Consider the following 24,503-nt stretch of genomic DNA (forward strand, 5'->3'; position numbering starts at 1 on the left):
CGTCCTACTGCAGCGCCATCTTGGTTCAAATTTAACTGGGCAAGTCAGTTAAAAACAAATTCTTATTTAAAAATGAAGGCCTACCAAAAGGCAAAAGGCCTCCTGCGGGAACGGACGGGGGCTGGGAAAAAATATATATATATATATAAATATAGGACAAAAAACACACATCACGACAAGAGAGACAACACTACATAAAGAAACAACAACATAGCAAGGCAGCAACACATGACAACACAGCATGGTAGCAACACAACATAACAACAACATGGTAGCAACACAACATGGTAGCAGCACAAAACATGGTACAAACATTATTGGGCACAGACAACAGCACAAAGGGCAAGAAGGTAGAGACAACAATACATCACGCAAAGCAACCACAACTGTCAGTAAGAGTGTCCATGATTGGGTCTTTGAATGAAGAGATTGAGAACTGTTCAGTTTGAGTGTTTGTTGCAGCTCGTTCCAGTTGCTAGCTACAGCGAACTGAATAGACGAGCGACCCAGGGATGTGTGTGCTTTGGGGACTTTTAACAGAATGTGACTGGCAGAACGGATGTTGTATTTGGAGGATGGGGCCTGCAGTAGATATCTCAGATAGGAGGGAGTGAGGCCTAAGAGGGTTATATAAATAAGCATCAATCAGTGTGTCTTGCGACGGGTATACAGTGATGACCAGTTTACAGAGGAGTATACAGTGATGCAGTGATCTAGCCATACTCCCAAGTACAGTACTTGTATGAGGTGACTAACTCGAGATCTAAACCCTCAGAGATAAACTCGTTTCAGGACCCTGTCTGACAAAGATAATTCGTAAAATCCAAATAACTTCACAGATCTTCATTGTAAAGGGTTTAAACACTGTTACCCATGCTTGTTCAATGAACCATAAACAATTAATGAACATGCACCTGTGGAATGGTCGTTAAGACACTAACAGCTTACAGACAGTAGGCAATTAAGGTCAGTTATGAAAACTTAGGTCACTAAAGAGATCTTTCTACTGACTCTGAAAAACACCAAAAGAAAGATGCCCAGGGTCCCTGCTCATCTGCGTGAATGTGCCTTAGGCATGCTGCAAGGAGGCATGAGGACTGCAGATGTGGCCAGGGCAATAAATTGCAATGTCCGTACTGTGAGATGCCTAAGATAGCGCTACAGGGAGACAGGATGGACATCTGATCATCCTCACAGTGGCAGACCACGTGTAAAAACACCTCCACAGGATCGGTACAACCAAACATCACACCTGCAGGACAGGTACAGAATGGCAACAACAACTGCCCGAGTTACACCAGGAACGCACAATCCCTCCATCAGTGCCCAGACTGTCCGCAATAGGCTGAGAGATGCTGAACTGGGGGCTTGTAGGCCTGTTGTAAGGCAGGTCCTCACCAGACATCACCGGCAACAACGTTGCCTATGGGCACAAACCCACCGTCGCTGGACCAGACAGGACTAGCAAAAAGTGCTCTTCACTGACGAGTCGTGGTTTTGTCTCACCAGGGGTGATGGTTGGATTCGCATTTATCGTTGAAGGAATGAGCGTTACACCGAGGCCTGTACTCTGGAGCGGAATCGATTTGGACATGGAGGGACCGTCATGGTCTGGGGCGGTGTGTGACAGTATCATCGGACTGAGCTTGTTGTCTTTGCAGGCAATCTTAACGCTGTGCATTACAGGAAAGACATCCTCCTCCCTCATGTGGTACCCTTCCTGCAGGCTCATCCTGACATGACCTTCCAGCATGACAATGCCACCAGCCATACTGCTCAGTCTGTGCGTGATTTCCTGCAAGACATGAATGTCAGTGTTCTGCCAAGGCCATCGAAGAGCCCGGATCGCAATCCTATTAAGCATGTCTGGGACCTGGATCGGAGGGTGAGGGCTAGGGCCATTCCCCCCAGAAATGTCCGGGAACTTGCAGGTGCCTTGGTGGAAGAGTGGGGTAACATCTCACAGCAAGAACTGGCAAATCTGGTGCGTCCATGAGGAGGAAATACACTGCAGTACTTAATGCAGCTGGTGGCCACACCAGATACTGACTGAATCAATCTAAAGACACAATTAAAAAATGTCACCACTGTAGGCATATCGATTTCCGCTTTATGAAAAATTAACAAGATACATGTATTATATATATATTGTCATGACGCTGGCCTGTTGGGGGAGGTTTATGACCCCCATAAATACCTTTCCCCTTTTTACTCTCTCTACTCTACCGATGTGACTATTGAAAATCCCTTTGTTAACATAGAGAGTCTGGTGACATCAAAAGATGGGAAACGGAACCATATTTCGGTAATCCAACCAGGTGAAAATATGCGTTGGGACTTAATGAATATGATGTCAGTTCAGTTGGCGTCTGAGACATGATTACTGATGATAGGACGACATAACTATAATGTGTAGACTTTCCAAGATAGTTGATCAGATTCACATGGAATTGTTGTGCAATTTAAATGTTTAAATATGAAACTATTTGTGAAAAGATTAAATGTTATTTAGCTTGTTAATGAGAGAACGGTTTGTCATAGAGCAAACTCTGCCAACTCAGTGGCCCCGCCCATGTGAACAGACAGTGGTTGTAAACTATGAAACACAGCCCTCTCTCCCAATCCTATATAAGCCCCTTGACGAAAATGTAACTTTCTGTTCCAAGGACATGTGGACTTGAGGTCCTCACGTTGAAAGGACAAAGACCTTAGAGAACCTAACGAAATTAGCATCGAATTTCAATGTGAAGGTGACGACCTACATGCCAGAAGGATGAATTTCGACTATACCAGCCAGAATATAGCATGAGCATATAACATGGCAACTTGGTATGAACTTTGTACTCTTATTCACGAAAGAAGTGATACCTCCTAGCCGTCGCGTTAGCGCAGCAACTGTAGACGTGGGCTAGGAGAGGACGGACAGCATATCCATTCTACCACGCTCCAGTTCACCAAGAGACATTCTTCAAAGGACAAACCGGCCTTCCATCGACGACCAATCTACCGAAGCGCAGCTCAGAGTAAATATTTATTGCATTTTCCTTTTTCAAATGGGCGGTAATTTAGAATGCATAAGATACTGTATTTACGATAGCATAGCTTCTCCCTTTGTACCTCAATCTGCCCGCTCTTTCACTCAAACCCCCCCCCCCCCCCCCCCCTTTTCTTTGTGTAACCAGCCGCTATATCGGCTCCGTTCACCAAGTCCATCAATGTATGATTCATTCTGTGTATATGTAATTCTGTGTGATTAGTTAGGTATTTAGTAAATAAATAATTAAACCAAATTTTGTATTGCTGATTCAACTTGTTAGCCAGAGTTCGTGAAGATAACCAAGAATTTACAACTTTCAGATGAGACTAAATAAGGTGAGGATTAAATATTGACTGCTACTGACGTAACAGATTACCAGGTCTTTAAGAGTTTATTCGGAAGATAACAGCTCTATAAACATTATTTCGTGGTGCCCCGACTTTCTAGTTAATTATTTACCTGAGTAGCATAATCAGGTAATATTAATTACAGAGAAATGCTTTTATAGAATAGCATGTCTTATCACTTAATCCGGCATAGCCAAAGACACGACAATATACAGTGCCTTCGGAAAGTATTCAGACCCCTTGACTTTTTCCACATTTTGTTACGTCACAGGCTTATTCTAAAATGTATTAAATAAATCCTTTGCAATCTACACACAATACGCCATAATGACAAACCAAAACCAAAAATACCTTATTTACAGAAGTATTCAAACCCTTTGCTATGAGACTTGAAATTGAGCTCAGGTGCATCCTGTTTCCATTGATAATCCTTGAGATTTTTCTACAACTTGGAGTCCACCTGTGGTAAATTCAATTGACTGGACATGATTTGGAAAGGCACACACCTGTCTATATAAGGTCCCACAGATGACAGTGCATGTCAGAGCAAAAACCAAGCCATGAAATCGAAGGAATTGTCTGTAGAGCTTCGAGACAGGATTGTGTCGAAGCACAGATATGGGGAAGGGTACAAAAATGTCTGCAGCATTGAAGGACTGAAGGTCCCCAAAAACACATCATTCTTAAATGGAAGAAGTTTGGAACCTCCAAAACTCTCCCTAGAGCTGGCCGCCTGGCCAAACTAAGCAATCGGTGGGGAAGGGCCTTGGTCAGGGAGGTGACCAAGAACCGATGGTCACTCTGACAGAGCTCTAGAGTTCGTCTGTGGAGATGGGAGATCCTTCCAGAAGGACAACAATCTCTGCAGCACTCCAACAATCAGGCCTTTATGGTCGAGTGGCCAGATGGAAGCCCCTCAGTAAAAGGCACACGACAGCCCGCTTGGAGTTTGCCAAAAGGCACCTAAAGACTCTCAAATCCTGATAAATAAGATTCTCTGGTCTGATGAAACCAATATTGAACTCTTTGGTCTGAATGCCAAGTGCCAAGTCTGGAGGAAACCAAGCACCATCTCTACGGTGAAGCATGGTGGTGGCAGCATCAAGCTGTGGGGGGGGGGGGGGTGTTTTTCAGCGGCACGGACTGGGAGACTAGTCAGCATCGAGGCAAAGATGAACTGAGCAAAGTACAGAGACATCCTTGATGAAAACCTTCTCCAGAGCTCTCAGGACCTCAGACTGGGGCGAAGGTTCACCTTCCAACAGAACAACGACCCTATGCCCACAGCCAAGACAACGCAGGAGTGGCTTCGGGACAAGTCTCTGAATGTCCTTGAGTGACCAGCTAGAGCTAGACTTGAACCAAATAGTACATCTCTAGAGAAACTTGAAAATAGCTGTGCAGCAACGTTCCCCATCCAACCTGACAGAGCTTGAGAGGATCTGCAGAGAAGAATGAGAGAAACTCCCCAAATACAGGTGTGCCAAGCTTGTAGCATCATACCCAAGACTCAAGGCTGTAATTGCTGCCAAAGGTGCTTCAACAAAGTACTGAGTAAAGGGTCTGAATACTTATGTAAATGTGATGTCATTTTTATTTTTTACTTTATTAGCTAAAAAAATTTAATCAATTTTAGAATAAGGCTGTAACACAAAAAAGTCAAGGGGTCTGAATAGTTTCCTTAGGCACTGTACATTACATATTTCAATAGTTCTCTTGGCTCTACAAAATTATTAAGTTACCACTTGACAATAATACTCGTAAAGTGGCTTGTAAATATTTTAGTCAATGGGGTCCAGGTCTTGAATAGGAGTGTGGTTAAATTAAGTGGAACATGTCCCTTGGCCATCCGGTGTCTGGCCATGCATCTTGCTGAATGACCAGACGGAGCAGAAGGTCAGACACCGGGTGCACTGAGATGTGACAAGAAACATTATAATGGCCCTTGTTAATAGCCTCTCTCTCAGTTCCCATTCTGTGGGAGATAATGACATGGTCATTTCTGAGTCTTGTTTGTCCAGCGTGCATGAGGTGAGGTCACAGGAGATGGGGTTAAAAGGTGTGGGTTGTGTTCTGCTGCTGGCTCATTGGTCAGGCCATCAGCGATGTTACGGAGAGCTGCAGGATCGATTCCCAGCCATGTCTGCCGTAGCATCCATACAGCAGGCTATTCTTAGTTGCAGGTTGAGAAATGGGCTGTGTAGCAGGTGCTGTAAATCTTCATGTTCTCTGTGTCATGTTGTGGTGTTGGATGTGGGCGTGAGCTATCTGGGAAACAGTCCATGTTTCATGCCTGAGAAGGTTATACACAATACCAGTGCCAACAGAAAGCCTGAATTTAAAATGGATTATATGAAGATTTTGTGTGACTGGCCTACACCCAATAACCTATAATGTCAAAGAGGAATAATGTTAAGTATCCAACCTCTTTGTAATGGCAAGCCTAAATAAGTTCAGGAGTAAAAATGTCCTTAACAGGTCACCTAATAAATTGCATGGACTCACTGTGTGCAATAACAGTATTTAACATGATTTTTGAATGACTACCTCATCTCTGTACCCCACACATTCAATTATCTGTAAGGTCCCTCGGTCAAGCAGTGAATTTCAAACACAGATTCAACCACAAAGACCAGGGAGGTTTTCCAATATCTTGCAAAGAAGGGCACCTATTGGTAGATGGGTAAAAATAAAAAAGCAGACATTGAATATTATTTTAAGCATGGTGAAGTTATTTATTACACTTTGGATGATGTATCAATACACCCAGTCACTACAAAGATACAGGCGTCTTCCTACCTCAGTTGCCGGAGAGGAAAGAAACCGATCAGGGATTTCACTGAGGCCAATGGTGACTTTAAAACAGTTACAGAGTTTAATGGATGTGATAGGAAAAACGGAGGATGGATCAACAACAATATTGTAGTTACTCCACAATACTAACCAAAATGACAGAGTGAAAAGAAGGAAGCCTGTACAGAATACAAATATTCCAAAACATGCATCCTATTTACAATAAAGCACTAGAGTAAAACTGCCAAAAATGTGGCAAAGAAATTAACTTTATGTCCTGAATACAAAACGTTATGTTTGGGGCAAATCCAACACATCACTGAGTACTTTTCATATGGTGGTGGCTGCATCATGTTATGTGTATGCTTGTCATCGGAAAGGACTAGGCAGTTAAGGATAAAAATAAATGGAATAGAGTTAAGCACAGGCAAAATCCTAGAGGAAAACCTGGTTAAGTCTGCTTTCCAACAGACACTGGGAGACAAATTCACCTTTCAGCAGAACAATAACCTAAAACACAAGGCCAAATACACTGGAGTTGCTTACCAAGATGACATTGAATGTTCCTGAGTGGCCTAGTTACAGTTTTAACTTAAATTGGCTTGAAAATCTATGGCAAGACTTGAAAATGGAAGTCTAGCAATGACCTCAACGCCATCAAACACCTTTGGGATGAATTGGAACGCCGACTGCGAGCAAGGCCTAGTCACCCAACATCAGTGCCTGACCTCACTAATGCTCTTGCGGGTGAATCGAAGCAAGTCCCAGCAGCAATGTTCCAACATCTAGTGGAAAGCCTTCCCAGAAGAGTGGAGGCTGTTATAGTAGCAAAGAGGGGACCAACTTTTGGTCATGCAGTGTATGTAAATGAGATATTTCTGTATTTCGTTTTCAATAAATGCCCCCCCCCCCAAAAAAAATGGGTTCACCTTATCATTATGGGGTGTTGTGTGTAGGAGGTATGAGGTATGTATACATTCTGTTGTGGACAGCAAAGCCACAGACAGTCTATTGTCTCCAAGGTCTCCACTTTTGATCGGTTAACTAAATTGGCTCTCTCAGGACAACTCAGTTTAATTGAGGATTCAGCTTAATAGAAGTGTGTCATTACAGAACTAATGATTCCACCAGAGAGAGGGAGATGAACCCCCCTACCACAGTCCTGTTTTCACAACCATCACTTCACTTCACACACACACACACCACATCAACCGCTGCTAGGACCTCAGACTGAGACAATTTAACACAAACCGAGAATTAACATATAATGGGTATAATATAATTGTCTCTGGGACTTTAATCGCGTCAATGTTATTTTACCTTAGCCAGAGAGTGGTTTCCTGCTGCTCTCATTATTTCTAATTATGAACATTTTTATAATTTCAGGGACTGTGATAATTCACTTTTCAGTAAGCTTCAGTCAATTTACCTACAATGATTAAAAAACGTGATCAGATATCCACATGTCAGAGTTGGTTAAGACCGGTTAAAGGGATGGCTGTATGAGCTTCAGAGGGATGTCAGGCTGCAGCCCAGCGTGGTACTGAGGTGGGAGGGACATAATATGAACTGACAGGTGGCACCGTGAGTACTAGAGATAAAACTACCATCGGCCAAGGCAGGGAACCAGCCTGCTGATCTCCTGCATGCCTCCTGCACCCAGGTAGGACTGGACTGACCAACACTATTCAGTAGCTACTAGCTAAAATCAAAAGCTAGGACTGATTATACTACCTTACTGATAATACAAATTTAAATACTAAATGTGGAGGCTGAATGTGGTAAACCTTCAAAGCCACCCTAGCTAACACCTAACAGTCAGGCCTAAACTGTAGGCTATATTTGTCATTCAAAGAGTGGTTAGGTAAAGGAGAGCCAGGCTCAGCTTCACATGCACATGATCTTTTAGGGGAAATGACGCAATGCTTAAAAAAAAAAAGCTAAATCCCCTGATATGAACTCAGAGTCACATCGGGAGGTGATTAGGGGTCAGTAAAGGACCAACTGGACAGTGAGATATTACACGCAAATTTGCTGTAGTTTGTACTGTAGGCTACATACTTTGTCCTTAACTATAGCAAAAAAGATAGATAGTAAAATCCAACAAGAAACACTGTGTGAAGAGACTCCAGTTATTTAATTGATTTCTTTATTTGTCCTTCAGGGAAATGCACGGTCCAGCAACGCTACTACATACAAATAGCCATACAATAGCAATTTATTTTTTGTTTTTGTTTCAAGGTGTTTAATAAATTCGGACATATGATATACTAAGACAACTGTGTAATTTATACTCGTTTGCAGTTACACTCTTAGAAAAAAAGGTTCTGGATAGAACCAAAAGGGTTCCATGCTTGCTTCATATATGGCACCCCTTAAGGTTATATATAGAACTGAAATTGGTTCCATAGAACCCAATGGTTCTACATGGAACCAATGTTGGGTCAGTGAAGACGAACCCTGGGGTTCTGATCAAAGAACCCTGCAAAAGGGTTCTATATTGAACCTATAAGGTTGCCATACAGTATATGAAGCAAGCAATACAACCTTTTTGGTTCTATCCAGAGCTTTTTTTTCCTAAGTGTAGATTCTGCAGTTGGCAAAATACTCAACACTGCTCATCCATTTTCAAATGAAAAACATAAGCCACAAACTAATGACTCTGAACAGCTGCTTGTTTCTGGTCCAGGAAAACTACTGCACATCCATTGCAGAAAGAAAAACACATGGTTTTGCATAGCTCCGTTGTAATGTAGATAAGGCACTTCATCAAGTACTTGATTCAGGCATTTTTATCATATAATCAACATTTCCCCTGGTCAAGTCCTCTATATTCAATACTTCATATCTGAAAGCACATTACTCGAATAACATTTTTTAAACTTTGTTAAATCACATACAGTATGCTCTCTGTATAAATCTGTCCACCTATCTTTTGGCATAAGTCTCATTTTCAACATTCTTGAAATATTGAAGTAGTCTTGTGCATATTGCAACGAGCCAAGACTCACACGTTGTCCCATAACCCCACACAACCCAGAGTTTCTCAAAAAGACCAATAATTGTGCAATGGTTTGAGGTTATGTGGAGGAAAAGGCAACACGTTGTCAAAAAAAAGAGAAAAAATTGTTCAAAACTGAAATCTGTCTGGGCAGGTTGTAATATAGTCACTTTCTTGGAGGTTGGCACTGTACCAAAGGTAACATGTACAGGTACATTTGACGTTGATGTGAAAATGGTTATTCCGTCATATGGAAGATAGCATCACCCCTCTCCTCTAGTCTCACACATTTAGAGGAGGCAATAGGCGGTGAATGGTTACCAACCGTCATCAGCTAGCTGTTAGGAGGAAGTGGGAGTGTACCTGGAGCAGCTCTTTGTAGGACTGTAGTCCTGTCCGTAGGATGACAGCAACCTGTCTGTCACCTCTATCCAAGCTGGTCCTCATACTGCTTTCTGAAACAGTCTCCAGCAGGGAAAAAGTCCCAGAGCCTCTCCTGGTACATCTTCCACACGTATGACTCCTGGAGGAAGCAGACAGACAAAAAGACTGGTCAATCTACAGCAGCAAATGAGCCGAGCCTAAAAACTGGTGAGTCACAGTTAACTTTGGGTCCTGATATGACAACCTTTTCACAAGACAAAGGGGTCAAAAGAGTGACAAGTGCCATACCTGACCGGTGTGTTCTGTCTCATCTTTGTTGATAAGGTACATCAGGAAAAACCTGTCAAGTCAAATAGATTTGAGATACATGAAAATTACCACTTGATCCACAGTCATGTTTCACTTGCATCATTCAACATCTCAAAGATCAACTGACCTCTTTCACAACTACAAATGGCTATAGCAGGAGGAAATGAAAGTCTCATTCAAGCATAATGTTCTTGATGATCTTATCAATCATCCATGTGTCTTATCCTCAACCATCAGAGTACTGAGTCTATGTGCCACTGCACACCAAATCAAAATGTGTGATGCATACATAAGATGATATCACACACCTATTTTCCAACCAACCTAAACAAATGAGCTAATAAGATTAGCGTTATATCCTCCTCCAGTTGACTGAGTGGGCAGATGAAGACCACATGGCTTCCTATTTTCCAGCTAGCTAGCACAGAAACAATAGATGAGCACTGAGCTTATAGAGGGTGGAAGAATGCTGGCTCTGAGGGGCACTGTTTGTATTTTGTTTACTGGGGCATAGATACCATCAGCTGTTGTGTAAAGCCATCCATCAGGTGGTTTAATAGTAAACAAGTGGGTATAAACATCCAGGAAGACGAAAGACCTGTCGGCTAATTGATACTTCAGAGACAAAAAAGTATAGCTTTTAAGTGCTGGGTTACATTCAGTCTAGATACTCACAGGTAGTTGGCCAAGTTGTGCTCTTGTAAGGTGTGTGTCTCAAAGCCATGAGGCGTCGTGTCAAAGTAGTCATTACCGATGCCACAGATGAAACATTTGGTCTGAGGAGAAAAATAGATGAAACACTCAAACATTGTCTTCTGTTGACCTGCACTACAGATGAAAGTAAACCAAAGTCTCTCACCTCCATATCCTCTTTCACTTGTTCCTGTTGGTCTCTCAGCTCTCCAAAAGCATCAATGATCAGACCTACAACCACACAACCAACAGTGAACATGTCTCTTTATGGACAGGGCAATTTAACACAATTCTCCTCCCCCCACAGCTTTTTGGATTGCAGTGTAAAATATTGTTTGAACAGCGTCTGACTATGGGAAGCAGCATCACTTTAGGCAGTGGTGTTTAGTACTTAGGTAAAAATACTTTAAAGTACTACTAAAGTAGTTTTTTGGAGTATCTGTACTTTACTATATATATATATATATATATATATATATATATATATATACTGTATATATATACACTGCTCAAAAAAATAAAGGGAACACTTAAACAACACAATGTAACTCCAAGTCAATCACACTTCTGTGAAATCAAACTGTCCACTTAGGAAGCAACACTGATTGACAATAAATTTCACATGCTGTTGTGCAAATGGAATAGACAAAAGGTGGAAATTATAGGCAATTAGCAAGACACCCCCAATAAAGGAGTGTTTCTGCAGGTGGTGACCACAGACCACTTCTCAGTTCCTATGCTTCCTGGCTGATGTTTTGGTCACTTTTGAATGCTGGCGGTGCTTTCACTCTAGTGGTAGCATGAGACAGAGTCTACAACCCACACAAGTGGCTCAGGTAGTGCAGCTCATCCAGGATGGCACATCAATGCGAGCTGTGGCAAGAAGGTTTGCTGTGTCTGTCAGCGTAGTGTCCAGAGCATGGAGGTGCTACCAGGAGACAGGCCAGTACATCAGGAGACGTGGAGGAGGCCGTAGGAGGGCAACAACCCAGCAGCAGGACCGCTACTTCCGCCTTTGTGCAAGGAGGAGCACTGCCAGAGCCCTGCAAAATGACCTCCAGCAGGCCACAAATGTGCATGTGAACAGTGGATGTTGAAATGTGTCTGTTACTTGAACTCTGTGAAGCATTTATTTGGGCTGCAATTTCTGAGGCTGGTAACTAAAGAACTAATCCTCTGCAGCAGAGGTAACACTGGGTCTTCCTTTCCTGTGGCGGTCCTCATGAGAGCCAGTTTCATCATAGCGCTTGATGGTTTTTGCGACTGCACTTGAAGAAACGTTCAAAGTTCTTGACATTTTCTGTATTGACTGACCTTCATGTCTTAAAGTAATGATGGACTGTCGCTTCTCTTTGCTTATTTGAGCTGTTCTTGCCATAATATGGACTTGGTCTTTTACCAAATAGGGCTATCTTATGTATATCAACCCTACCTTGTCACAAAACAACTGATTGGCTCAAATGGATTAAGGAAAGAAATTCCTTTAAAATGAACTTTTAACAAGACACAGCTGTTAATTGAAATGCATTCCAGGTGACTACCTCATGAAGCTGGTTAAAATAATGCCATGAGTGTGCAAAGCTGAAGAATGTCAAATATATTTGTTTAACACTTTTTTGGTTACTACATGACTCCATGTGTTATTTCATAGTTTTGATGTCCTTAATATTATTCTACAATGTAGAAATTAGTACAAATAAAGAAAAACCCTTGAAGATGTGTCCAAACTTTTGACTGGTACTGAATATTTTTTTTGCCCTTTTTCTTCCCAATTTCGTGAAATCCAATTGGTACTGTAGTTACAGTCTTGTCCCATCGCTGCAACTCCTGTATAGACTCGGGAGAGGCGAAGATCGAGAGCCATGCGTCATCCGAAACACGACTCTGACACACTGCTCGCTTAACCCGGAAGCCAGCCACATCAATGTGTCGGAGGAAACACCGTCCAACTGGCGACCGTGTCAGCGTGCATTCCCCCGGCCCGCCACAAGAGTCGCTAGAGCGCGATGGGACAAGGACAACCCGACCGGCCAAACCATTCCCTAACCTGGACGACGCTGGGACAATTGTGCACTGCCTTATGGGTCTCCCGGTCACGGCCGACTGCGACACAGCCTGGGATCGAACCCGGATCTGTAGTAACGCCTCTAGCACGACTATTTATTTTTTTGACAACTTTTACTTCACTACATTCCTAAAGAAAATAATGTACTTTTTATTACAAACATTTTCCCTGACAACCAAAACTAATTTTTTTGATTGCTTAGCAGGACAAGAAAATTGTCAAATAATTCACGCACTTATCAAAAGAACATGTGGTCATCCCTACTGCCTCTGGCCTGGTGGACTCACTAAACACAAATGGTTTTGAATTGATTTATACTTTTACTTTAGATACTTAGTATATTTTAGCAATTACATTTACTTTTGATACTTCATCTACAAGACCCTGCTAGGTAAAGTCCCGCCTTATCTCTGCTCGCTGGTCACCATAGCAGCACCCATCCGTAGCACGCGTTCCAGCAGGTATATCTCACTTGTCACCCCCAAAGCCAATTCCCCCTTTGGCCGCCTCTCCTTCCAGTTCTCTGCTGCCATTGACTGGAACGAACTACAAAAATCTCTGAAACTGGAAACACTCATCTCCCTCACTAGCTTTAAGCACCAGCTGTCAGAGCAGCTCACAGATCACTGCACCTGTACATAGCCCATCTATAAATAGCCCAAACAACTACCACTTCCCCTACTGTATTTATTTATTTATTTTGCTCCTTTGCACCCCAGTATTTCTACTTTGCACACTCATCTACTGTCAAATCTACCATTCCAGTGTTTTAATTGCTATATTGTATTTATTTCGCCACCATGGCCTATTTATTGCCTTTACCTCCCTTATCTCACCTCATTTGCTTACATTGTATATAGACTTATTTTTCTACTGTATTATTGACTGTATGTTTGTTTTACTCCATGTGTAACTCTGTTGTTACAACTGCTTTGTTGTAACAACTGCTTTGTTTTATCTTGGCCAGGTCGCAGTTGTAAATGAGAACTTGTTCTCAACTTGCCTACCTGGTTAAATAAAGGTGAAATAAAAAAAATATTTCAAAAAATACTTAAGTATATTTAAAACCAAATACTTTTACTCAAGTAGGATTTTACTGGGTGACTCACTTTTACTTGAGTAACTTTCTATTAAGGTATCTATACTTTAACTTACCACTTGTTTTAGGGTACAGGCTGTATCTGTCTGTGTGTTCTAGACTTACTGTGAGGTGAGCAGTCAGTTTGAGTGTCTGTGGGAGAGACATGAGGCTGACTGATTGTCTGTCTGAGGTGGAAAAACCACTGGAAAGTTTGAGGCTTTCTGACTGTGAGAGAAACATTACTGTGTGTAAGGGCCTGGTGGAGACTAGTGGAGACAGACAGAGCGAGCTATGGGTCTCTCTCTATGGGTGATTAATCCCCTCCCTACACAGCCCTTACAGCCCACAGGGAGCAGGGTGACTTTGACACCAGGGAGCCAGAGTGACACTGACCCTGCTGGGTCTCACCCTGGTCCCCTTCGCTGTCCCAGATACTGCCTCCTGTGACCCAGATTAGTACAGTACGTACCCTGTATGATGGCCAGCAGGATGACGATGACAAAGAAGAAGAAGGTGATGTCGAAGAGGATGCGGTAGAGCTCATACGGGTCGCCTGCAGGGTCCTCGATCTCATCCCCGATTCCACCCCCTGCCCTCACACCAACGTACATGTGGAACAGGTAGCACTGATGGAGGAGAGAGACAGAGAGAAGGTGAGAAAGAGAGTGAGGCTGGATGGAAATGGAATAGATCCATTCACAAGGCACCAAACAGGATGGTTAAACTGGGCTGGTGTTTAATTTAATGATTTATTTTTTAACTAGTGTGGCCTCCACATTATGATCCAAGGACTCACAGTCATCATGTCATCACACTTCATATCGGGCTGGTTGTCATCCTCACTCTTGTTGTAGAACTTGCGGAAGAAGTTGAAGGCCACCACAGTGTACAGATAGACCACCACCGCCAGGAGACCTACAGTCAGAACCAGCTGAGACAGAGAATACCTCAGGTTACTTCCACTGTGATGGTATTAACCATAGAGACAAAGTACAAGGCAGAATTAGAGCTGTGACTCAACACTGACCCCTGTTGCCTGGTAGCCAAACTGCACCCACCTGCTTGCCATTGTGGGTGACTGAGGACAGTATGGTCCGGAGTGTCTTGAAGCCCATGGCGATATCCAACAGATGGGCAGCGAAGAAGAAGTTGTTGTAGTGACCCAGGATGGACATGGTGGTGTACCACACCAGGTACAGGAACGACTGCAGGGACACACAACATAGAAACAGATCAGTCAGATCAAATCAACAATAATGTGGTGTTATCATATACCAAATGATGCTCTTTGTAAATGTGGAACACTTACATTGTCTGTAAACACCACACCCATTTTCCAGCACTGGTACTTGGTGTCAATAGAGCTCAACCTGTCAAAAGGAGGTGGATTGATGTGAATGGTACTGTTTTTGACTTCACTCTGTGTATGCTAACCCGACAACTCTATTATAGGCCACTCTCCCAGGGTCTCACCAGGACACCAGCGATGCCTCCTTCACCACTGTCTCCTCTGTGGGGTTGAAGTCCAGAGCACTCTTATCCAGCCCCAGCAGCTCTGCTATCCTCTCTGCTCCATACAGATCTCCATACTTATTGATCACCTAACAGCAGCAGGCCATGATAACAAGGACAAACAGAGTAAATAGTAGAAATAGTATGTGCATGTTCAAGTCATATTGATCTGGTGAATAATTAATAAAAATTCCACCAATAATTAATTAAATACTGCCTACTTACCTTGCGTTTCACAAACTTGTCCCAGTAGTTATTAGGGAAGGAACTATACAAAAGAGGATGGAAAATCATTATCATTATTACAATGAGAAGTTACAAGACAGGGAGTTACAAACAAAAACCTTGGTATTAACAAGTAATCCACAATCTGAAAACTACATTCAAATACCAAAAAGTTGATGATTATAGTTTGCAGTGATGATTATAGTTTGCGGTGATGATTATAGTTTGCGGTGATGATTATAGTTATGCTCTATATGACTCACGGGGTGTTGATGACGAGGCGGTCCCACTGTCCTTTGATGTCATCGTCTGACGGCTGCTCTGTGATGTAGAGGCCGTCAAACTCCAACTTCCTGGCGATCTCCTTCTCTCTCTTGAACACCACCAGAGGCACCTTGGGGACACGGACAGACACACAGACAGAACATTAGATCACAGCCCCACAAGGTACTGTCTGAGATAATACCATCACACGCTGGTGTTTACCAAATACACCTTCAGAAAAGGGGGGAATAATGTATTGATGGTAGATTAGTTCCCATATTATAATATAAAGGACTTTAACTATTTGAAAACTGCTGTGTTTATTACTAGTCCATTATAATGATGAAACATTTATTCTCAAGGGATATTATAAATATGTTGGTATGTGTGCATATAAGTTAGTTATCTGTATGTGTGTGTCTGTGTGTTTGAAAAATTTACCTTTAGGTAGTAGTATCCCACCACACACAAGAAAGAGATGACTGTGTGTAGTATGGCCAAGAAGCGCAGTGTAGGTGCCATGTAGCCTGTGCTCTCCTGCAGGACAAAATACTCCATCCCACCTTCATCCTCCTCTTCATCAGTAGCTCCACCTCCATTCCAAGGATCTGGATCATCGTCATCCCCGTCATCTCCAGTCACCTGACACAACACACGCTCAGTGTATATCCAGGACAGCACAATAGTATGTGCTCTATTTCATTAGATAGGGTTTGACTTACTTTGTAGAAGAGCAGAATAAAGTTTATGGCAAATGCAACAAACAATGCCAAGAAACGCAGGTTGTAGAAGTTTCTGGCCAGATAGTTCTGAAAAACACATACAAGCATATATTAGACAAGGATATGCCATACAGCATGTAACACCACAAACACTAATGTGCTATTATGATAACAGGGCTAAATGATGTGAATGGCTATAGCATCAGTGTGTGGTTTCACCAGCATCTTGGTCTGGTAGATGTCCAGGCTAGAGAAGAAGTTGGCCATGAACTCCTCTGGAGACTCTTTCTTCAGTCCCGGTCTCTTCTTGGGGGCCTTCTTCTCCTCCGGTGAGGGCTCTGGGGGAGCCTCCTCTTTGACTTTGTCCTGGTCCTTCTTCTCCCCATCCTCTGGGCTGTAGACACAAACACACACCATCAAACAGGGTGATGCACAGACAGACCAACAGACATCAAGCACCCTCACCAAATCAGTTCAGCTTCTAGCAGGAGCAAAACAAATGCGGTTACGGCTCAGTCAGGTAGGGAATCTTGTGTTCACACTGAGAATCAAATCAGGTGCAATCACATCAAGGATCAAGGACGTATGAGGCCACTCACTCTGATTTCTCTGGCTCGGCTTTGTGGTCTCCGTTGGTAGGCTCCTTAGTCGCAGCCTCCTTCAAGAAACACATGTAATCCTGGTAAACCCATCCATGTTCATAATGGAAATAAATAAATGAAAACTTTGGTACACTTTTTCTCTGAGCATACTGATGGATAAATCTGAAGAATTTTTTTTAAATTGCCAAAGCATTTGTCTACAATGTGAGTGTTTGATATTGTACTATATTTAGTCTTTGGGATTACTGTCTTTTTTACACATTTCATGAATCAAGCCATGTGAATACATGTTCCAAATTAAATTCCAAGACTGTTGGAAAAGCATTCCAGGTGAAGCTGGTTGAGAGAATGCCAAGAGAATGCTAAGCGTTCAAGGCAAAGGGTGGCTACTTTGAAGAATCTCAAATATAAAATATGTTTTGATTTGTTTAACACTTTTTTGGTTACTACATGATTCCATATGTGTCATTTCATAGTTGTGACGTCTTCACTATTACTCTACAATGTAGAAAATAGTAAAAATAAAGAAAAACCATATATACTCTGACATGTACTGTGAACTGTGGGACCTTATATAGACAGGTGTGTGCCTTTCCAAATCATGTCCAATAAATTGACTTTACCACAGACTTTACCACTCCATTCAAGTTGTAGAAACATCTCAAGGATGATCAATGGAAACAGGATGCACTTGAGCTCAATTCCGAGTCTCATAGCAAAGGGTCTGAATACTTATGTAAATAAGGTATCTTGTTTTTTTTATACATTTGCAATCATTTCTAAAGACGTATTTTCGCTTTTCATTATGGGGTATTGTGTGTAGATTTTTTTATTTATTTTTTATTTCACCTTTATTTAACCAGGTAGGCTAGTTGAGAACAAGTTCTCATTTGCAACTGCGACCTGGCCAAGATAAAGCATAGCAGTGTGAACAGACAACAACACAGAGTTACACATGGAGTAAACAATAAACAAGTCAATAACATGGTAGAAAAAAAAAGAGAATCTATATACAATGTGTGCAAAAGGCATGAGGTAGGCAATAAATCGAGTAATTACAATTTAGCAGATTAACACTGGAGTGATAAATCATCAGATGATCATGTGCAAGAAGAGATACTGGTGTGCAAAAGAGCAGAAAAGTAAATAAATAAAAGCAGTATGGGGGGTGAGGTAGGTAAATTGGGTGGGTAGTTTACAGATGGACTATGTACAGCTGCAGCGATCGGTTAGCTGCTCGGATAGCAGATTTTTAAAGTTGTTGAGGGAGATAAAAGTCTCCAACTTCAGAGATTTTTGCAATTCGTTCCAGTCGCAGGCAGCAGAGAACTGGAAGGAAAGGCGTCCAAATGAGGTTTTGGCTTTAGGGATGATCAGTGAGATACACCTGCTGGAGCGCGTGCTACGGGTGGGTGTAGCCATCGTGACCAGTGAACTGAGATAAGGCGGCACTTTACCTAGCATAGCCTTGTAGATGACCTGGAGCCAGTGGGTCTGACGACGAACATGTAGCGAGGGCCAGCCGACTAGGGCATACAGGTCGCAGTGGTGGGTCGTATAAGGTGCTTTAGTAACAAAACGGATGGCACTGTGATAAACTGCATCCAGTTTGCTGAGTAGAGTATTGGAAGCCACTCTGTAGATGACATCGCCGAAGTCGAGGATCGGTAGGATAGTCAGTTTTACTAGGGTAAGTTTGGCGGCGTGAGTGAAGGAGGCTTTGTTGCGGAATAGAAAGCCGACTCTAGATTTGATTTTGGATTGGAGATGTTTGATATGAGTCTGGAAGGAGAGTTTGCAGTCTAGCCAGACACCTAGGTACTTATAGATGTCCACATATTCTAGGTCGGAACCGTCCAGGGTGGTGATGCTAGTCGGGCGTGCGGGTGCAGGCAGCGAACGGTTGAAAAGCATGCATTTGGTTTTACTAGCGTTTAAGAGCAGTTGGAGGCCACGGAAGGAGTGTTGTATGGCATTGAAGCTCGTTTGGAGGTTAGATAGCACAGTGTCCAAGGAAGGGCCGGAAGTATACAGAATGGTGTCGTCTGCGTAGAGGTGGATCAGGGAATCGCCCGCAGCAAGAGCAACATCATTGATGTATACAGAGAAAAGAGTCGGCCCGAGAATTGAACCCTGTGGTACCCCCATAGAGACTGCCAGAGGACCGGACAACATGCCCTCCGATTTGACACACTGAACTCTGTCTGCAAAGTAGTTGGTGAACCAGGCAAGGCAGTCATTAGAAAAACCGAGGCTACTGAGTCTGCCGATAAGAATATGGTGATTGACAGAGTCGAAAGCCTTGGCCAGGTCGATGAAGACGGCTGCACAGTAATGTCTTTTATCGATGGCGGTTATGACATCGTTTAGTACCTTGAGCGTGGCTGAGGTGCACCCGTGACCGGCTCGGAAACCGGATTGCACAGCGGAGAAGGTACGGTGGGATTCGAGATGGTCAGTGATCTGTTTGTTGACTTGGCTTTCGAAGACCTTAGATAGGCAGGGCAGGATGGATATAGGTCTGTAACAGTTTGGGTCCAGGGTGTCTCCCCCTTTGAAGAGGGGGATGACCGCGGCAGCTTTCCAATCCTTGGGGATCTCAGATGATACGAAGGAGAGGTTGAACAGGCTGGTAATAGGGGGTGCGACAATGGCGGCGGACAGTTTCAGAAATAGGGGGTCCAGATTGTCAAGCCCAGCTGATTTGTATGGGTCCAGGTTTTCCAGCTCTTTCAGAACATCTGCTATCTGGATATGGGTAAAGGAGAAGCTGGGGAGGCTTGGGCGAGTAGCAGCGGGGGGGGCGGGGCTGTTGGCCAAGGTTGGAGTCGCCAGGAGGAAGGCATGGCCAGCCATTGAGAAATGTTTGTTGAAGTTTTTGATTATCACGGATTTATCGGTGGTGACCGTGTTACCTAGCCTCAGTGCAGTGGGCAGCTGGGAGGAGGTGCTCTTGTTTTCCATGGACTTTACAGTATCCCAGAACTTTTTGGAGTTAGAGCTACAGGATGCAAATTTCTGCTTGAAAAAGCTGGCCTTTGCTTTCCTGACTGACTGCGTGTATTGGTTCCTGACTTCCCTGAACAGTTGCATATCGCGGGGGCTCTTCGATGCTATTGCAGTTCGCCACAGGATGTTTTTGTGCTGGTCGAGGGCAGTCAGGTCTGGAGTGAACCAAGGGCTATATCTGTTCTTGGTTCTGCATTTTTTGAACGGAGCATGCTTGTCTAATATGGTGAGGAAGTAACTTTTAAAGAATGACCAGGCATCCTCAACTGACGGGATGAGGTCAATATCCTTCCAGGGTACCCGGGCCAGGTCGATTAGAAAGGCCTGCTCGCAGAAGTGTTTTAGGGAGCGTTTGACAGTGATGAGGGGTGGTCGTTTGACCGCGGACCCGTGGCGGATACAGGCAATGAGGCAGTGATCGCTGAGATCTTGATTGAAGACAGCAGAGGTGTATTTGGAGGGCAAGTTGGTCAGGATAATGTCTATTAGGGTGCCCATGTTTACTGATTTAGGGTTGTACCTGGTGGGTTCCTTGATGATTTGTGTGAGATTGAGGGCATCAAGCTTAGATTGTAGGACTGCCGGGGTGTTAAGCATATCCCAGTTTAGGTCACCTAACAGAACAAACTCTGAAGCTAGATGGGGAGCGATCAATTCACAGATGGTGTCCAGGGCACAGCTGGGAGCTGAGGGGGGTCGGTAGCAGGCGGCAACAGTGAGAGACTTATTTCTGGAGAGATTAATTTTTAAAATTAGAAGTTCGAACTGTTTGGGCATAGACCTGGAAAGTATGACAGAACTTTGCAGGCTATCTCTGCAGTAGATTGCAACTCCTCCCCCTTTGGCAGTTCTATCTTGACGGAAAGTGTTATAGTTGGGTATGGAAATCTCAGAATTTTTGGTGGCCTTCCTAAGCCAGGATTCGGACACGGCAAGGACATCAGGGTTGGCAGAGTGTGCTAAAGCGGTGAGTAAGGCAAACTTAGGGAGGAGGCTTCTGATGTTGACATGCATGAGGCCAAGGCTTTTTCGATCACAGAAGTCAACAAATGAGGGTGACTGGGGACATGCAGGGCCTGGGTTTACCTCCACATCACCCGAGGAACAGAGGAGTAGTAGGATGAGGGTGCGGCTAAAGGCTATCAAAACTGGTCGCCTAGAGCGTTGGGGACAAGGAATAAAAGGAGCAGATTTATGGGCGTGGTAGAATAGATTCTGGGCATAATGTGCAGACCAGGGTATGGTGGGGCACGGGTACAGCGGAGGCAAGCCCAGGCACTGGGTGATGATAAGAGAGGTTGTATCTCTGGACATGCTGGTCTCAATGGGTGAGGTCACCGCATGTGTGGGGGGTGGGACAAAGGAGGTATCAGAGGTACGGAGAGTGGAACTACGGGGTCCATTGCAAACCAAAACAATGATAACTAGCCTGAACAACAGTATGCAAGGCATATTGATATTTGAGAGAGACATACAATAAGGCATAAAGTGATTGCAGGTCTTGATTGGGAGAGCTAGCTAAAACAACAGGTGAGATAACAGCAGCTAGTCAGCTAACACAGCAACAGCAGGTAAAAATGGCGACGACTAGGCAGAGAGGGTCGGATTAACTACACACAGATCCTGAGTTAAAGCACAGAGCCGACAGATAAAACACAAATAAACGGAATGGAGTACCGTGAATTAATGGACAGTCAAGCAGGCATCAGCTATGTAGCCAAGTGATCATAGTGTCCAGGGGGCAGCCGTAGATGGAGCAGGGAGGCCTCCACTAAGCTAGCCTCACAGTGAGTAATTGGTGAGTAATATCCAGGCTAATAACAGGGCTGGTGTCTGTGCAGAAGGTAAAAGCTGCTAGCAGCGGCAAAAAAATGGCTAAATTAGCTTGTAGCTGATTCGCTGGTTAGCTACTGGGGGTTCTTGAAAGTGTTCCAAAGTTAAAAAAAGTTAAAGTTAAAGTTGCCATTAAGGAGAGGCATGCTTAGCCAGGTGATCATAAGGGTCCAGTGAGTAGTAAGGTTGGATGGGGTCACGGCGATTCAGACAGCTAGTCATGGGTAGCAAGCTAGCAGAAGATGGAGGTCTGTTTTTAGCCACGCCGTGCATTTCCGTCGGTAGATTAGTGGGGTTCCGTGTGGTAGAGGGGACCAATCCAATTGTCAAAATAGTTATAGTGGCCTAAGAAGATTGTTCGATAGACCTGTTCAGATAGCAGCCGATATGCTCAAGACAGCTAACGATTAGCGGGCCGCAGTTAGCAGAATTGATGAGGAAATGTTTTTATTTAATCCATTTTAGAATAAGGCTGTAATGTAACTTGTTTGCTGAAGCGCGAAGGCCCACCTAAACTCCCTCCTGTATTCACATGACTTGATTAATTAAATGTGTAAAAAGAAATATATGTAATTCAATGTGTCCAAAGACTAAATATAGTGTGATACAGAAACTGCTGTAGGTCACAAACGACAATGAGTTGAATCATACATTTGGCATATTTAGAACAGGTCAAATAACAATACTATATGGTTTTAGTCATTTTAATGATTTTCACATTTTCTCCAAATTCTAACTTTGACTGACACTGTCAATGTGGCCTGTATATGCATGACACCAAATGTCATGCATTTACAAACAGAATTTGTTCTGTGGCACATTTTGAGAAGAACAGCTTAAGCTACAGTTCATTTTCAGTGACATACACATAACAGAGGCCTGATTTTACACAGATAACCATTACTCTTTTAATAAAACTGAATGTGTGATTTCTGAGGATATTCAGATACCTTGGCCTTCTTCTGCTTGACAGCACTGGCTAAAGAGGGGGCGTCGACCCCCACCACCTCACCCATGTCCCCCAGACCTGGCTCGGGCGCATGCTTTCCCCCCTGGCTCTTGGTTTGGATGTTAAGCAGCTCAGCCATCAGATCTGCCTCTGCCTTGTCCCCCTGGCCCATGTGGCCCATCTCTGCCACAGATGACGCCTCACTCGCCTCCATCTTCTCTGTTTCCAGCACATCACCATGGATACCAAACTGTGTGGGGTCGGGCATGTTCCCCAGGATGTCTGTGACCTTCATGTTCTTGGCCCCCTCCACCAGGCCCCCGCCAAACATGGAGGACCACAGGATATGGAAGAAGCCCCACACCAGGTTATAAAGGAAGCGGAAGAGGCCCGTGATAATCATCCAGAAGAATGAGAAGAAGCCTTGGACCATCTCCCTCACACTCATCTTCCTGAACCTCCTGTACTGCCGCCTCATGCTTTTGAAGGTCAGCAGCTGGCGGAAGCTGAACAGGTTCTTCCTCATGGAGACGCAGGAGTTGGTGAAGGCGGAGTGAGACTCCATCATGCTCTCCTCCTCTTCCTCCTCTGGCTCCTCCGTCACACTCTGGCTGTCCTCGTCGTCCTCCTCGAGACGCTCCACTGCGTCAGGCTCAGAGATCTGTGAGGCCAGCTGCATCTCAAATATGGTGTCCTCACAGAAGTTGACAAACAGCTCCATCTTCTCGCTCTCTCCACCCTCATTCACCACGTCAAAGATAAACTGTCTCTTAGACTCTTTGACTTGGGGCTTCTCCCACTGTGTACGACTAGACTCGCTGATCTCAAAGTAGACCCTCTCGATGCGCTTGGCTCCGCCCATAATCTCTATGCGGCCCAGGTAGGGCTCGAAGTAGTTTATCACGCTCTCGGCCAGGTCCAGGAAGGTGGCCAGACGGGCGTCGTGAGGCATGTGTTCTGACAGGTTGGTGAGCAGGACCGCCACGTTAAAGCCAATGTCCTTGGCCGGCTCATGAAAGCGCTTCACAAACTCCTCGTAGTTGAACATGTCGTTCTCGTCAGCCTCGGCGCAGGAGAGCAAGAACTCGATCTCGGACTGGGAGTACTGCTTCTGGTTCTCCATGGACTTCTGGAACTCCTTCTTGGAGATCACTCCCTTGCTCTCCGGGTCATACTCCTTGAAGTTGTCCGAGGTGGTCAGGTCTTTGAGTTTGAGGAACATGTCGAAGAACTTGAGGATCATCTCCACATTGCTGGAGGACTCCACCAGGGTGTCCACCATCTGTTTCCCGATGGTTCCGTTGACAACGTTACCTGTGGGGTTACTAAAGTTTAGAACACGTGTCAAACACAAAGGATTCGGTCCGTGACACATTTCTATCTGTCCCACGCAATGATTTGGGTTGTCAATTCATTTTGGCCTGCTTACATACTGCCGTGCTGCACTACAAGTCAGCAGGCACTGCCAACATGCAGCACAACAAACGGCAGTGGATTGCCATACCCACACACAAGCCAGCCAGTGCGCTGTATCATATAATCACTAATGGCACTGACCAAATCTTCTACCAGACCGAAAGTTTAAAAGTGTTGTAGGCTAAATGTCCATGCCAAGTTCTGGTTCCAACAGGTCATTGCTGTAGCCTACAGAACATGTCATCTTGGTTGTCAAAAAGT

General features: G+C 44.0%; 1 protein-coding gene across 1 annotated transcript in view; it reads right to left on the bottom strand.

The window, feature by feature from the left end:
- Positions 1-7,884: 7,884 nt before the first annotated feature.
- LOC120023630 (ryanodine receptor 3-like) overlaps positions 7,885-24,503 on the bottom strand; it is a 190,862-nt gene continuing 174,243 nt past the window's right edge. The window contains exons 87-102 of the mRNA XM_038967675.1: positions 22,828-24,140; positions 17,033-17,112; positions 16,653-16,827; positions 16,434-16,520; positions 16,153-16,353; positions 15,711-15,841; positions 15,448-15,490; positions 15,184-15,311; positions 15,020-15,080; positions 14,769-14,915; positions 14,507-14,641; positions 14,180-14,336; positions 10,731-10,795; positions 10,547-10,647; positions 9,851-9,902; positions 7,885-9,701 (exon numbers count right to left, since the gene is read on the bottom strand). Of these exons, the coding sequence (XP_038823603.1) occupies positions 9,606-9,701; positions 9,851-9,902; positions 10,547-10,647; positions 10,731-10,795; positions 14,180-14,336; positions 14,507-14,641; positions 14,769-14,915; positions 15,020-15,080; positions 15,184-15,311; positions 15,448-15,490; positions 15,711-15,841; positions 16,153-16,353; positions 16,434-16,520; positions 16,653-16,827; positions 17,033-17,112; positions 22,828-24,140 (2,972 nt within the window). The 3' untranslated portion in view covers positions 7,885-9,605. The remainder of the gene's footprint in view (positions 9,702-9,850; positions 9,903-10,546; positions 10,648-10,730; positions 10,796-14,179; positions 14,337-14,506; positions 14,642-14,768; positions 14,916-15,019; positions 15,081-15,183; positions 15,312-15,447; positions 15,491-15,710; positions 15,842-16,152; positions 16,354-16,433; positions 16,521-16,652; positions 16,828-17,032; positions 17,113-22,827; positions 24,141-24,503) is intronic.

The sequence above is a fragment of the Salvelinus namaycush genome, chromosome 28 (assembly GCF_016432855.1).
Source record: "Salvelinus namaycush isolate Seneca chromosome 28, SaNama_1.0, whole genome shotgun sequence".
Classification (NCBI taxonomy): domain Eukaryota; kingdom Metazoa; phylum Chordata; class Actinopteri; order Salmoniformes; family Salmonidae; genus Salvelinus; species Salvelinus namaycush.